The sequence below is a fragment of the Pholis gunnellus genome (assembly GCF_910591455.1).
Source record: "Pholis gunnellus genome assembly, chromosome: 2".
Taxonomy (NCBI): Eukaryota; Metazoa; Chordata; class Actinopteri; order Perciformes; family Pholidae; genus Pholis; species Pholis gunnellus.
In genome coordinates this window covers 15452779-15469406 of record NC_136536.1, presented here as the reverse complement: position 1 = coordinate 15469406, position 16628 = coordinate 15452779, and the positions used below count along the sequence as shown (strand labels likewise).

Genomic DNA, 16628 nt, shown 5'->3' with positions numbered 1-16628 from the left:
TAAGAAATTACTGTAGGATATTTGGAGACATCTATATCCCAGTTGTGCCTCAAACCCCGGTCTTAAACAAAGTGCACTCTTATTGACGAACGCTGCCTTACATCAGGGGCCAGTGCGGAGAGTTCACTCAGGCTACACAGACAAACGCATACCTCCACCGTCAGTAAAGAGGGGGGAGGTGAGGGGGAGGAAGCAAAGAGGCTAGTGAAAAAAAAGGGTTTGAGGGACTAAGGGGTGTACTCATGGGCCTAGCAACAATCCAAACAGAGCAACAATAGAAACCTAAGGCAGGGTGAAAGGAAAAACTGTGAATATGCATCTTTGTAAGAACAAAATGAGCTATTTCTTTCCCCCCCGCTATGTCCAAGCAAATCTCAAGTGTGGACCCATAAGTACTAATTAGCTTTGTTTAATGCAAATTCGGTGCTTTGCTAATGGGCAAATTAAAGCCAGGTCTGGCTCCTCGACATGAGGGTGCTTGAGAGGCTTTTGCATCAAGATGTACCAGGCAGAGGGCTTCATGTGTTCAGAGGATTTCAGCACACTTATCAATAATGCAGGTGATGTGGAGAGACAGGGATTGTATATCACCCTCCACAGGTCACATGCTGACAGAAAAGCACAGCGTGTCCTCAGAAACCAGAACACTAACTACTTCATGCTAAATATAGCCGCTTCCATTGCACTGAAACGCAGGTAGCGACAACCTAGCACAGGTAAAAAAAACACAATGCATTCTTCAACAATCTTCAAAAAGGTTAAGGTGCACATGCAGAGCAGTGGCTTCCATATTGGGCACTGCAAGAGGATACAGCAAGCCAGGTGGCTAAATAAAGCCCAATTTCACCTTTGGCCTGTCTCCAATGGGAAATTGGAGCTAGGGCATGAAGAAATGAAGGGGGATTTAAGTTACCAGTGCCCCTATTCCCCTTTCCAGGAGCAATCTACAGTGGCTATTAATGAAGAGACAGTCTAATTCAGAGTCATTCAGTGTCAGCCAAATTCAGTCCTAATGAGGCAACTAAGCAGTAAAAACGGAAAGATGATGAGACCGTTCCACATGTGGGGCATTCAGACAGTGGGATGCCCATGACGGGCCAGCGGACTGACCCAACTGACTGTGACAAAGTGGCCCTACTGGGGGAATCACAGCCGTGTTCTAGCGAGACGAGAAATAACATGAGCTTTCTAATCCCCGAGTCACTTTCCCCGTCTGTTCACGGGCTCTCGCCGGCGAACAGGGTGGATGTCGTGGCGCAAAAGTGTACCCGAGCACAGCAGAGCTGCATGGTAGCAGCCAAGTGGGAGACTGCTCAAAATCCTAGAGGTGAATCACGCTCACGACGTGGCATGTGAATGTCTCATCCGATTGCCCACTCCATCGCTCTCAGAACAGATAGCTGCTTCACACATGTGGTCCTGCAAGTGCGTCACACAAGTGGGTCTCTCACGTAAGACTCTATAAATGTGTATTAACGGCAAGGATGCAGTACGGGATGGGGCTGGCGAAGGGTTAGTGCATTCTGATTTCTAATTACTTGTACTGTTCACTTTATACCCTTGCACCTGTACATCACACACGTAAGCAGCACCGATACATAGATAGTAATAGTAGACGAATTAACACGTCAATGAGGAATTCCTCTGCGTTCCATTTATAGTAAATATTCCCATCAGAGTCACTTCCTCGACTTAAAAAAAAAAAAAAAAGGCAGACGCATTCTGCTGCCGAATAAACGTCATCACTACCTCTTTCTCAACCATGGCAACAGGTACAGGACCAAATTCTGGTTGCCATAACAACCTCAACTTGGCACAGACGGGGAGGATGCGGCACATTGCGTTCTGTTTTCTCTCCTCTCAAGCATCCCCCATAACTGCTCTGTACAAACTATGCAGAACTACTTAAATGCAGGTTTATGGTGGAATACGCTTATTTATCAAACTGATTTCAGGATTCCAATCCTTTAAAAATCATACAACATGCAAAAGACAAGACATGACAGACGTGTGAAAAGCTTTAGGATTTGTAACCAAGACATTAAGCTACTTATGTCAGACTCCATAAGCAATTACAGAACCAACTTTTACTACACAAAAGCCTTTTAAATACTTAACATAATAACATGAATATTATAGTGAAGTACAAACATTTTATCATTTCAAAATCCCAAAGCACTACCCTTGGTTGAACAGAAGGAACGCATTGATTGGCTGCAGCCTAAATACCAGGTAACCCTAAACTGAAGGTCCACAGGCAGAAAGTCAACATTATTAGAGAGAGAGAGACACATAAAAAGGACTGTTTTATCATTCCTGTGTCACCATCAGGCCATCAAACAACACTTGACTTCAGTTACATAAAGGAATGTCATGCAAATCAGTGTGGGAGACCATTTAGGAGACAGAGAATATATGCAGGTGCCATATGAGGACAGTCTAAATGTGTATTTGTCCAAAATGTCAAAGTTCTGCATTTTCAATTCCTCTTCCACAAAATATAACACTGATGTGATGCTGGCACTCCACAGGAGCTTTCCATTTCAAGGCAGGGTGGATACCAGAGTTAACTAACCACATCCTGCCATCTAAAGGACATCCCTCAGCTGGTTGCAGCCAGCAGACATTTTGTGTTCCAGTGTTCAACATGGGGCCTATAATCTGGCCAGGAAAGCAATGGTACCCCGCAGTAATTAGGTTGTTAGGAGGTCTCTGCACACCAGATGGGGACTAAAAGCTAGACCCATTCACCTGAGACCAGAAGACAAACAGGGTCTAAAAATGGCTGAACTAACTGCCTCTCCAGTAACCCTCTAAGGACCTGCTAGCTATACGTTTCTTCGTGATCACAGGAAGGAGATAAGGGCATTAAGGGTATTAAATAAACACTTAAATATAAAGCAAAACTAATGGATGAGTTTCTAAGAGAACCCAGGCATTCAGAGAAATAATATCTGTGCAGAATTGTATTTGCAATGTGTGCTTCTTTCAGCAAGACTGAGAAAATGTAAGAGCATCCCCGGGGGTCTGTGTGCATATGGTCAGCAGTGTGATGTAACGGTTCACTTCTGAAGAATATTATTTTATTTATTTAAAAAAAAGAGAGTGTTGTTTACACCAACAGCACCAATGTGTTCATTACATTTGGGGTGACAGTAAAGGAAACACACCAAAATAAAAGCCTAACCTTTGGTGTGCCCTGTCAAGAGAAATCAATACCGTCACTGCTCTAATATTTTTTTGCATCGCCGTACATTACAGATGCACACCTGGGTCACAGTTTGTGCACGAGTGGTGAAGCAAAGCAGCTGCTGACTGAGCAGTGCCACAGGAACGCCAATATGGTGGTTCAGTCTTAAATAAGGAGCATTATTAAGACGGGATGGGGCTCGTTCCGACGTGGCCACAGAAACGCTCCGCTTGTTGTATCCAGTGTTTATGGAAGAGAGTGTGTGATGGCTCGGTTGCCAGGGCAGCAGCACAGGTGACAGAGTTGTCACTGGACGCAGCTCAAAGCCGAGGGCTAAAAGTAGCGTCTGAGCACTGCTGTGCTCATTTGACAAACAGCTGAGCTTGTCGCAGCCACAACACAGGACATACAACATCTCCACAACAGAAACTAACATGTGGTATCTTGATTACCCCGCTGGATAAAGTGCACTTTCACGTCTGGTCAGGGAGATGCACTGTGGGCTTTCATTAAAAAACAATATCTATGCAGCAATTCAACACTCCTCTGCAAAAGAAACCTGGAACTTTCCAGGCAGGCAGATGAGTTTGTCTAGCTAGGAGACGCGACCCGTCCCACTAAAATCCACATCATCGCCATCCACTGAGACAAACAAACTGCAAAAATACTTTTATTTTAATGATCTTGCATAGATCATTAGATGAGCCCCTACATCCGAGTATAACGTGCAACAGTAAAGGAAGGCACTGCGGGCCTACTAACAAATCCTGTTTCTACTCAGAGGCCGATCACGTCATTTTGCCCTTTCTACCGGGGGAAGAGAAGGAGGGGGGGGGGGGGGGGGGGGAAGCACAGGAAGACACCAGAACAATGCACTGAATGCAGGGTATTGCAATTGTTAACAGAGCCCGCAAAACACATTAGGTAATCTGTTATGACAAGGCTTTATGTGCCCAGTCCCCTCTATCACAATGACACTTTTCACACCGCCTTACCCCGACCCCCTCTCCATGTGATCCCCACATTTAGAAACTTTCATTTTCATTGGAAAGTGACTGAAGTCAGCTAAATGTAAGCTGCAAATTGAAAGCAATTGATAGCATTGAAAAAAAAGTTTTTTTTAACAAAGATTTCTTATTTAAGATTTTACATTTGTTGTAAAAAAACAAAATGTATTTAGTCTTTTGAAATAAATTCAGTTACTGTGTTTACATGCACCCAAATAAATGAGGTTATTTAAGGGTATCTGATTTGGGAAGGAAATATACAGCTGGTCAGCAACTTTCCCCAGAACATGTCCAGAGTGACAGTGCAGTGAAAAGACAAAAAACATTTTTGTGGGAGAGCTTTGCCGTTTATTCTTATTATGCACACACATTTGGTTTCAGGATTTCTCCACATCTCTTACCCCAACTAAGAAAAAGGCGTGTCTTGTTAAAATGGCATTAAGAAATCAGAAGTCTTCAGAATTTTTAAATAATAATAGGCCTAGTGCCTGTAGACACACAAATGAGCTTCATATCATAATTGGAAGTGTTTGCTTTAAACAACTCCATGCCAAAAAGTAGAAGAAAAAAAAAGGAAATACATTAAAATGTCTTTAGGTGGGGTTGCCTTTCTAGCTAGAAAGCAGAGGGAAAGAGCGCTGTCTTGGCCTATGTGCCAGCTGTTCCAGCCCTGACTACTGTCTATTTATACAGCAGCAGATGGCAGCTAGTGCTTTGCATGCCGACAGACTGTCAGTGACAGGAAGGAATGGACAGATTTCAGCCGCCCAACCTTTCCGCCGAACTCGTCGCCAAATCATACAATGCTCCCAGCGCAACGACACCGATAGCTAGCTAGGGCTGCGAGGGCCGCTTGATATCAGCAGCTCACGCAGACTCAGAGTTCAGGATAACAGAGACTAAAGAGACGCTTCTAGAGGCTGTCAGACAGAGAAAACATGCAAAGCCAGCAGGACTCCATTCAGAAGCTAAACAAACACAGGACGACAACAAAGAGAGAGGGATATCAGGCAACCTCTCAGGTGATGACACGGGGGGTTAAACCCACAACGCACGCAGAACTGGTATGAAATCAGAGCTGAAATAACAGGAAATATTCAAATGACATGCCAATGGCTTTCAAGCAATGCCTAGTGTGTCTAACCAAAGTCTGGAGGACACGTCCACCAATGTGTCTAAAGAACATATTTATTGTTGTCACCTCAATGTTAACATTAACAAAATGATACAGGATCCGTAGTGAGGGTTTTCAGCTGTTTTCACAGCTCAAAGAGGCAATGACTCTCCTGGATCAGGTCCAAGAAGGATATTCTCCTCCGTGCAGGTGCTGAAACCAAAGATCAGGGGCTTTCCAAACACATCCTGTGCCATGGAAAGCTAAAGAAATACCACCACAGCTTTAGAAGTGTCTGCTATTTTACAGTTTAAAAATAGCACTTAATATATTGACAAGTCAAACTTGCCTGTGTCGACCTTTTGATAATGAACTTTAGGGAAGTGGGTCCGCAAGAGCTGGATAACGGGGATAGTTAGTTAATAGGCTGTTTTTAAGCTGGGTTGTATGAGGTTGCCTACTTATCCATAGAGAGTGTATTACCTACAGTAGATGACGGTCACCCCGGACAAAACTGACTTTAGCCACCTAGAAGAAAGGCCATCTCCTGTAGATAACACACTAGCTATGGATAAATACCTCAAACAGCCCCACTTCAAAACACCGGAACTATCCCTTTAAGAAACAAACAAACAGATTTAAGATTAAGCATTACCTCCACAGCTTTGATATCTATAGTATAAATGCAGAACACATTTTTCTTCTCATCGACATTACAAGTGATAGTAATAATGAAATAATAGTGCTCGCATGATAAAGATGCCACAAAATAAAGCCTACAAGGAACAGTAATGAAACTTCTCTGCTACAAGAGGGGTGCTGATTCCAACAATCTATGTGCCATGAAAGTTTTCAAACTATTAGATTTTGGTTAACCTATAGTTATTAAATTCATACGAGAGGCGAAAGCCATGGCTAGAAACATACTACAGAACACTGGCTTTGCATTATAATGTTAATGTGTTCATTCAAGATAGTTCTAAATCTTAACTCGTGATTAAACAGTGTGTCAAAGCAACATACAGATCATCATATGATGCAGCGTGTAGACAACAGAGCAGACAAGGGAAACACAGAGTACACACGTATTCACTGCTCACAACAGGCACCCATTTTACAGAGCAGTGACCTGGATTTCCTCAACTAACTCGGAGACCAAAGTCTCGCTTTAAATGCTCTCTGGCTTTATATAAGCACCATGACATCATGAATACAACTCTGGCCCACACATCTTTAAATCAAAAAAAATATTTAACATGTTCTGTGAAGCCAGAAACCATTATGGATGGGCACTCAAGTGATGCCTCAAGTTAATGTCAGATGACTAACCCCCTTTTATCCAGCAAATGTCACCGTGGAGGACGGAAAGATCGAGAAGAATGTACCTGCGTGTAGACGACTGATCTCAATTAGCTTCACTGTGACATGAAACGGCTCCATTTTGGAGCAGGAGAGGATTCCAGTAGCGAACCAGATTGATAGACTTCTGTCTTATTAATTAAGGTTTCAAAATGAATTTACCGCCAACCCCCCCTCCCCCCCCCACCCCCACCCCGACTTCTTACTCATGAATAATACAAAGTTTACATCAGGCCTACCACCAAGCTACCCGTGCCTGGACTGCAAAGCTCTCCAGTTTGTCTCTGAATTCAGCCCTCAAGACTGTGGGAGGAAACCGAACAATATAGTCTGGTAAAAAGAGCTGTGTCGGTCAGGGCACAAACACTAAAAACACATTCACTCTCTTGAATGTGGGAAAGTCCAGCCATTTCACCCAACTTGGGCAATGAACCAACGAGAGGGCAAGAGGAGCAAGCCAGGAGAACCATAACTTTAAAATAAAGAGACACCATCCCCAGAACATTGACACATGATGATGGATGATGGGCTGCTCCGAGCACAATCTGATTTGCATAGCTTAGTGAGTAAGACCTTAGTTAGGAAGTCAGATTCACATGGTTGTATAGGATCATAACCATGAAAGAAAATCAGGCATGTGACCATACCTACCATGTGCCTGGTACATGTTGGTGCACAGGCACACACACACACACACGCGCACACTCCTAATTCCCCCTCCTCCATGCACAAAAAACAGCTGGTGACCCCTTTGTTGTACAGGCGATCTCTGAAACCCTTCAAGTGATTGGGTGATGCTGTAAAACTGGGACACATTTCAGGATTTGGCTGGACTGTATTTCAGCAGACTAATTCAGCATGGTGTTGTTCCACTTTGTCCTGTGAGGGAGGGCGAGTGGTTGGCCTTTTGTCTCTGGTAATATGACTACCATTAATGGATTTGTGTGGTCCGGATGCCAAAAGCTAATCGAAGCAGAGTCCCCACAACTGTGAGCATCTTATCTTGTTGTTTTTCTGAAGGGTTCCCTTCTGGGAAAAATTAAAAAATCACCCATCAGCATATATCTTTTACTAAAAACCAGAAATCACAAGTTATTATATGCATATCTGGTGATCTGCTATTAAGACTGATTCTCCTTGGTGTCTTTATTTAAGACATTTGTTTCTGGTGGCAGTTGCCTCTATAATCCTAAAACAAGTCCAACAGCATTGTAAAATCATAACAATTATCTCATAACATTGGCGTATGTGTATATGAAAATAATGAGATGAAAAATTTGATGACGGATGAAAAATACAAAAGCTTGGCCTATTCTTTAGTTTTAGCTCAACTGCATTAATACTATTTCTTAACCTCCAGTCATATTGACTGAAATCAGCACCATCATCACCATCATCAGCTCTATCTGGGCGACTGTATGCGATGCTGCCTCACGCTGTCCTACACGTGAATAGTGCTCGTGCACAACTTTGCTGCTGTGGCTGCGTTTACATCACCCATCCCCCCCCCCCCCCGAGTAGGCTCCAATCCCATCCTCCCCTCCCCTCCCCTCCGATTCCACATTTCCTGCAAAATGCTTCCACAGTTTCCACTCAACCCCATCACAGGCAGGAATGGAGAGTGGGCTAAAAAAGATGAGGTGAAACGAGGTCTGCACACAGTTAGGCTCCAAATGGTTTTGTTCTCTTTCTCTTTTAAGGGCAACGCTTCGATCGGTTAAGATCTTCCTTTGGCCTGAGGAAGATCTTAAGAGATCGAAACGTTGCCTTAAAGGAACAGCGTATATTTAAGAGGATTCCCTTCACAGAAATGGAATATAATACATAACTATGATTTCATTAGTGTATAATCCCCTGAAACTAACAATCAATGTCTTTTTGTTAGCTTAGAATAAGCCCTTTATGTCCTTGTCACAGAGCTGAACCACCACGTGTCTACGGTAGCCCAGAATGGACAAACCAAACACTGGCTCTAAAGGGGCATTTTTCATTCTATTGTTACCCGATGGCCAACGAAGTTCTCCGACACGCTTGGAAAAGGAGAGGTGAGCGGATGAGCATTCAGTCGGATGCAATCTGAACCCTCACCACTAGATGCTATTACATTCTACACACTGTAAGAACAAATCAACCATTTGCAGGCGACCAGTGTGCGGACACCCTTTGTGCCCAACAGTTACATTTTTGTCTTGCACCGGAGTATTTTGTCTGGATGTACGTACACTTGGTCCATCTTGAGGATGAGGTGAAAAAAAAAGAACTTACGAAAGGTGAGAACTGACAGACCCTTCATCACTGTAGCTAGTATACTATGTGAGATCCTTTACAAAAAAAAACATTTGACCAATCCTAAGTCTTGACCCCTTAGTTTCAAAAAGAAACAATATCACGCGTTTTCCCATTGGGATGCTAGACGTCATGTATATCCAAATAAATAACAACAAAAAGGGTCAGATTCTGGAAAATTTAGATGCAATCATGTAGGTTTACAAGAAGCTCTTTCAGCTCAGAATCCAGCGACCAGCCCGCCACAGACAGACCCAGGAGGTGTAGAGCTCCGTGCCTGGCAGCAGCTCTCCAGCCAGGAGCAGAGCTTCGCCTTGCTGCTCCCGCCGGTCGTCGCTTAGAGCCAACACCGACACCACGCCTGCTGGAAGCCCAGGCCGTATTGCTGGGCCTGCCGGAGGTAAGGGAGGAACGGGAGAACCAAAACCAGGAGTGCGCAGTGCAGACTGTCAGACCTTTGCTGCAGTAAAATTAGGTTTTCTAAAAAAAAGGAGTCTGGTGCTCTGAAACACAACCGCTTTTGTCCACAGGGACAGCCAAAAATAAACACAAAATGTTGAATTTTCCACGTAGTTACTTTAAGGTGAGACTGTACACAATGTGTCTCTGAAGAGTGTGACACCAATTTAAATTTGACATACATAGAAATGTTACCTTTGAACAGAGGTAGCATTACTAACTATTACAGGAAAGGTTCTGTCAGGTGAAGCTTGCTCAACTGTTCTTAGACTACAGAACGAAAAGAGGCCGGACTTAAGAAGAGTCAATTGAGCCACAGATCTGACAGAACACCACTTCCTTCTACATAAGCAAATAATGTGACAAACCAAAACTCATGAGATCACAAGATTCAGGGGTTTTCCAGCTTTTCATTACTAAGAATACCTTTCTTTGACAGATATCTCGCAGATCTTCAGGCCCTAAATGTTAACAGGGGAAACATTCCAATAAATTCACCAGTAACTGTATATAGCCTGAGGGTGACATCATCACTGTTCCAACTATACATTTTTCTACCATGTCTGATGTTTCCAGATGTTGTGATATCTGCCAAAAGTTTGTTTCTACAGATTTTAAGGCCATAATTAAAGATAATTACAATTTGTTAACATACTAACGCAGATCAGTTTGACAAGTAAAAGCGACGCAGCACGAAAGCAAAGAGGCATCAAGACTGGTGTTTAAATATGGGCACAAGCTGAGCACAAAAGCAAAAAAACTTGAGCAGGCTGTGAAGAGTCAACATAAGTTGTGGAAAGAAAACCACAACTGGCTTTCTCAGCTACAAAGCTGAAACCGCAATTTAGCGAGAGAAGGCATTTATCACTTTCCCCTTCTGACCTAAAGACATTCCAGCATTCAGCCGATCCCTTCATATGCAATGGCACGTTGTGGCTTCTAACACTTATTAATGAACAATGATTCAGTACCAGTGGGGAAAAGCCAACATGACTGTGCCACATTTTAGTTTGCAATATTAATAGAAATTGTGCAATTTTTTATTTTACAGCACAATAAATATTATCCTGAAAGGTTGATTGCATGAACAGAATTTACCCAAAACAAACTGGAAATGTTAACGCCCGTCTCATTTTCAGACAAGATGTAATAACTTCAATAACAGGATGTGGTCGTCATAGAAAACCTGATAGATACAATTCCTCGCGCATCCGACTCTGTAAGATTATCGTCTCTTCCTGATTATTATTGTGAAAAGGTTCCGCAGAACTTCCACGTGCAGCAACATCAACGCTGTCTGTGTGGACATTGCTCGCGTGCGAGAGATGCAGCAGTTCAGCGAGGCCGCCGTCACGCCCTGCTCACACAGGCAGTGTGCTCCGGGTCCCCAAGTCACTTTCTGTTGCTGGTCGGTGTTACAGCAGCTGTTACAGAACGGTGCACTGAAAACCGGATGAGTTGCACGACATGCATATGCACCTCTGGCCTGAAAAGTCCTGAGACGCAGCATGAGCGGATCACAGACGCAGACATCTGCCTGTCCTCCCTCCTCATTAGGAGGTCAGTCTGGAGTGTGTAAGTAGTGCATGTTGCCAAATGTGTGTCGCTCCAAAACAACCTCAGTATGAGACGATGAGGAATGTAACACCCCGAGCGGGTGCGCGTAGTCAGGTGTACACCTACAACGGTCATCGGGATTACGGCAGCAGGGCGTGGCAACCTGAGGCCAGCCTGTGGATTATACTAGTCCTAATCAGGTCAATCGGCACTGTCTGCAAAGGGTTCAGCAGCAGGATGACCATCCCTCAACCAAACCCATGCTCCCAATCCACGTGTTCTGCCAGCTCTTTCCTCAATGACCACGATGCATTCATACGATATGGGCTCATTGCCATTTCTGCTGTGATGATGGCCTCCTGTCCTCTTATGTGTAACCGACACCAGAGCTGAGCGGATTCCTCCCCGCAGGGTTTTTGTAAGGTCACCACCCACTTAGCTCATACGGAGAGGACACTCGGCAAAATTGCATTTGAAAGGTGAAAGGTTTAATTGATATGTTGACCTTCTATTTGTTCCTTCAATTTGTCAATTAGTTTACCCTTAGCTTAGGGGATGATATTGCGTAACATCCATCGTGAAAACGTGGTTAGGCTACACTGGTATCTTTTGAAACGGCAATCATCTCCTATAACGTAAAAAAGAAAAAAATTGTATACTGTGGAAATAATGCGATCTGATCGCAGGCTTGTTCCACTAAAGTCAATGTAATGGTCCAACATATCTCATCTCTTTCTCTTGTGCGAGGTCTATCAAACATCTTTGGCAGTGCATTCATGAGGGGCTGGTCACTGGCTGAGGGGGAACATAACACATGGGTTACATAACGAGGCAGAGCCCGATGTGGAGGACACATCAGAGCCCCCAACGAAGGCAGGCTATGGGTGACCTGGCGTTATTCAACATTTGTAGCACCAACACAAACTAACGCAGCACCCGATGGCGTCACCCCTTTATAATTCCATTAGCGCTGGTATGTTTAAGAGCTTCTCCTGAAAGAGGCCTTTGCTTGTTTCCAGCCTGCCTGCAGAGGGCTTGGACACATTTCCTGCACACTGGATAATCAATTTGCTGCCCCTCTGCCTGCATCCTATCCCTGACAACCCTCCATGCATGGTGAAAGGGAGAGCGAGAGAAAGGGGGAGACAGCATATCCTGCCCTTGGCCCCAGGCGCTCTCTTTCTCGGTGTTGTTGACACATCCGCCCTTGAGTGACACACAACAATAAGGGGAGTGTCACAGCCTCGTCCACACATATCCCGAACGCCTACAAGCTGACCAAACAACTTCATAGGAATCCCATTTCTGTGAGGCAGCTCTTAGTCTCATTACAATGTCAGCCATCACCAAAGACACCATCAAAAAGTAGACATACAAAAGGCATCACCTGCACTGTGGTCACAGCGCACTATCGCACCCGATTGTGGATTATGGTGCAGAGGTGGTTTGAGAAGCTTCCATGGATTGATACTCAATAGACAGAGGTTTTGTGGAGTACAACATGAAGTTGTGATGAGTCATAGATACACTGCCATTGATAAGGGCAAAAATAAATTTGTTTTTATGTTGTTGTTTTTTTAACAGAATTAATTAGGGAATTACACTCACTTGGTAGTCATGAAAAGCAAAAATCATATCACTGAGTAAAAGAAATGACTCACTTGTCAAGATCAAAGAAACATAATTGCATACCGTAATCATAATACAGGATGTGACCATCCATTAAAACATTGTGTGAACCTGGACCACCTCCAAAACAAACTACTGTTGAATAGCTTAGCTTAAAATAATAGAAAGTTGGATGACTGTGTGTGTGTGTGTGTGTGCATTTGAGCCACCAGGTAGCATTCAACCTCACCGAATCCTAACAAAAGCATTCTCAGCATACCATCTGCAAAGATGAAGGGAGAGTATGGCCGCCTGCCAGCCTCCCTTTCTGCTCTGCAACCTGCCCATGTGATAGGAGGTATAGGCAGTACTGCAGCCTCCTCCTCTCCCTCGCTCACACACACACACACACACACTCACTAACCCCCCAAAACACTGCATATTCCACTGCAGTTCTGCTACAAACCACGAGTCACCCTCCAGCACCTCCGAGTGACATTGGCATGATGAAAACCCAAGGATATGAAGTAAAAGTGCTGGGGATTTGACACAAAGCTTCTCCTTGGTGGAGTTTGAGAGATAAGGGACAAGTGAGCCATAACCGGTAGGGACACTTGATCTTATGGAAGATTCATAAAGGCTTAGTCTAATGGAGCCCGGTAAGACTGACAGACAAAGCTCGGGGCAAATATGAGAGCGACTGCTGGAAGAACAGGTTTCTGGCATCACGTGCTGTCTTGTGACTAGGTCAGTAAATGTTTTCCATACTAGTGTCGGGGGGATTGTGTTCATCTGTCCGCTAAAATGGGACATACAGCACAACCATGAGTAAGGAGGCGGCTAGCACTTCACAGTAGCTGATGACTCACAGTCACACGAAGGCCGGTTGAATCACGAGACTACAAAGCACATTCAAGTCTCCTAATCTTGCTCTGCTGTTGTCTAACCTTTAATGTGTCATCATAGGTTCAACGATAGCAGTGATGCAGAGCATCGCAATACTTGGATGTTCAATATGTTCATGGAAAGCTATGCAATGATTAATTCAATGTGCATAATAATTGAATTATTACATTTAACACTTTTTGCAAGTACACTTCTTTAGATAATATATTAATACATTTGATTGGAGTGTATATTTATTAGTGTATTTATTTTCCACTGGCAATAAAAAAAATGTTTAACTTTGTAAAAGCCAAGAATAACTAAAGCATGAAACTGCTGATCGTCAATATAAAAATGGAAGCATATTCAATGCATCTATACAACATTCATCTTCCTCCCTGATCCCGATACTGTGTTGTCAAAGGTTAGACAAATCGGCGGACATCTGCATAATCCGAGAGATTCGGTAAAACTTTCCCTTAAATGTCAGAAGGCTAACGTAACTTAAACCCCAGCTAAATAAAAAAGCAGTACATATTGTAAATGATTAACTTCTGGCCATATACTTTATACATACTGTAAAAGTGCTTTACAACTGTTTGTGTACACCAAGAGATAACAAAATGATAAACTACAAAGTAACAGACATATCCATGTGTGATAAAGCCTTGATGAATTGAAGGCATTAGCGGGCCAGGCTGTGTGGTGACCCCTGGGTCTCCCAGTATGAACCAGCTCAGCGTTTCTCACACAGAGACTCCGAAGGCATGCAGGCCCCTTCAGAGGAGGAGGAGGAGGAGGAGGAGGAATTTCACTCTGTGAGCCTTTTATTCTCTTTCAGGCCGTTTGTCCCCAACCGTCCACTATTCAGTTTGCTCATTCTCCTGTTCTCTGCTAACAGCCCCAAAGGAAGACCACGGGAGTGCATGTGTGATACATCAAACTTCCCCTAAGCAGACAGGCCTGCAGATTCCAGACCCTGTTTGGTATTGTGTTTTGTGTCCTTGTGTGCACGCCAGTGGGCTACTTACTTGTAGTTTTGCCTTGCATCTGAATGATACATTTGGACTCCTTGCCTATCTCCCTGGAGTTGAAGGGCCGGACTCGAACAGCGACTTTTACAGACGCCCCAGACATGTTTGTGGTTTAGGACGGTCTCCCAGTAAAATTCCTCGTTTATCCCTCCTAAACGAAACACAGAGAAAGTGAGGTTTGCATTAGTAGAAAGGACATCTGGAATTGAAATAAATTAAGCAGGGCTGGGTTTGTTTTCTTGTTTTTTTTTTAAAATACTGCCAGAATGCAATAATGCAGAACCCATTATCACATTCAACCACAATGAAAGTCCACCCCCTCCCAATTACCAGTCATAACAGCGTACAACAAATATGGCCGACCAAAACCACTAAAGCGCTTTAATATTTTGTAAACAGCAGCCAACTAGACATATAACGGTCAAATAAAAAGGTAATGCATTTAATGTATAATTATATGCAAAATACGCGTTTGACGAATGCGAACTGTGAATATTGCATGCAACGAATGGGCTGCAATAAACATCATATTGTTGTCGTTATAAGCACAACTTTGCAATGTGTCTTACGTAGGTGACAATTAACGCCATACATCGAGCGCCCCGGGACTACATTTGCCAAATAACTCGTGTTTTTCCATGTCCCTGCAGTCAGCCATACTTGCTAACGCATACGCCCATGAAATTCTATCTCCCCCGTTTTGTGTGTGTTACAGTGGGTAACAGTGAGCTGGGCCCGTCTGTAACGAACCGTGCTCATTCTGCGCAGGCAAACAGCTTAATTTTCCGTTTTTAGAAATTAGATTCGCCGATGTTAGGAAGTAGGCTAATCCTCGCTGCTGCATGTTGTGGAACAGTGCAGGGAGGAGTTGCATGCTTATTTTAGAAGCACAGAATCGACACAATGTTCCTGGTGTAGCACCACTGGAGGGCTTCAGGATTTTAACATTTAATGTTGCGGACGGGAGCCGAACTGTTATCTCGTATTGAAAGCTGGCGTTCAGCCATGAAATGTTACCGGGTGTGACTTCAGTCTGTGGCACGAGACGGAACTAACTCACCTCCGGTGTCTGAAGGATACAACTATCCAGACATAGACAGACATTGTGCTCGTAAATATGTGTTGTCATATAAATAGCAAAGTAAATAGTGTAATGTTAGAGCGTAAAACTGGTGTCGGAACCAGGACTATGTGACGTTAACGGTGCAAAGACACCGACAGTCTGTGATTAACGTTCGCCACCAACAACTGCCTAGAATGCATATCTGGTATTACAACCTCGTGCACCGCAAACATTGAAAATATACATTAAATAATCGTTTTTACTCACGTTTGAAGACTCTCACCAAGACAGCACCACAGGACAGCGGCGAGAACACTAACGTTAGCTAGCGAGCGTCAAGACGTGTTGTTTTTTTTTTTAATCAAATTCCGCGAGCACGAAAACTGTTATAAAGTCCACTTTGGTGAAAAACACCCATTATAGCGGTATCCTCCGCAGGATGGACCCGTGAATGCAATCAGTGGCTCCTTGACGAGTTTATTTTCCAGTAGAGATACGAGGCGGACGCCTATGTCTGCACACAAGCGAAAAGAATTGATAGATTGCCTTGATTTACCGAACAGATTACGTCAACTCCCTCTCGGGCAACGCTGACTGACAGCCGGCTGGGCCAATGAAGAAGAGACATCGGTGACTAATGGTGTCGCAGAGCCAATGGGGATGCTCGGAATCGGAATGGGAGGGGGGGTGGGCGTGGCCTCTTTTCTCTGTGCCGTGACGTCACACTGCAGGATTTCTATCCACCGCTCCCCACAGCGCTGTCACCGCATCACCCAGGGTCACCGCAAAGAGCGCCTTCTAGCGAGGCATGGAGCACCTCACATCTCAGTGCACATCTTCTAAACTTCACAATGTATACAATCATATTCTACATTTAAAAAAATGTGTCTACCCACATAAGTGCCATAAATGTAGGCCTGTAACCACATTCACAAATACATTTTTGCTTTACAATTAATTAGTCATACTGCACTATTACCTCCATTTGCACTATCACCTCAATTCCATTGACACTGTTGTTGTATTGTGTTGTTGTATAGGTTGTAAAATGTTTATGCTTACATCT

At 43.8% G+C, this 16628-nt stretch overlaps 1 protein-coding gene across 6 annotated transcripts in view; it reads right to left on the bottom strand.

Annotated features, from left to right (window-relative positions):
• The window catches only part of kif1b (kinesin family member 1B), a 55915-nt gene extending 39850 nt beyond the window's left edge, over positions 1–16065 (bottom strand). For all 6 annotated transcript variants that reach the window (XM_079172741.1, XM_079172736.1, XM_079172738.1 and 3 more), the window contains exons 1-2: positions 15830–16065; positions 14497–14650 (exon numbers count right to left, since the gene is read on the bottom strand). In XM_079172741.1, the coding sequence (XP_079028867.1) occupies positions 14497–14602 (106 nt within the window). In that variant the 5' untranslated portion in view covers positions 14603–14650; positions 15830–16065. The remainder of the gene's footprint in view (positions 1–14496; positions 14651–15829) is intronic.
• Positions 16066–16628: the final 563 nt, after the last annotated feature.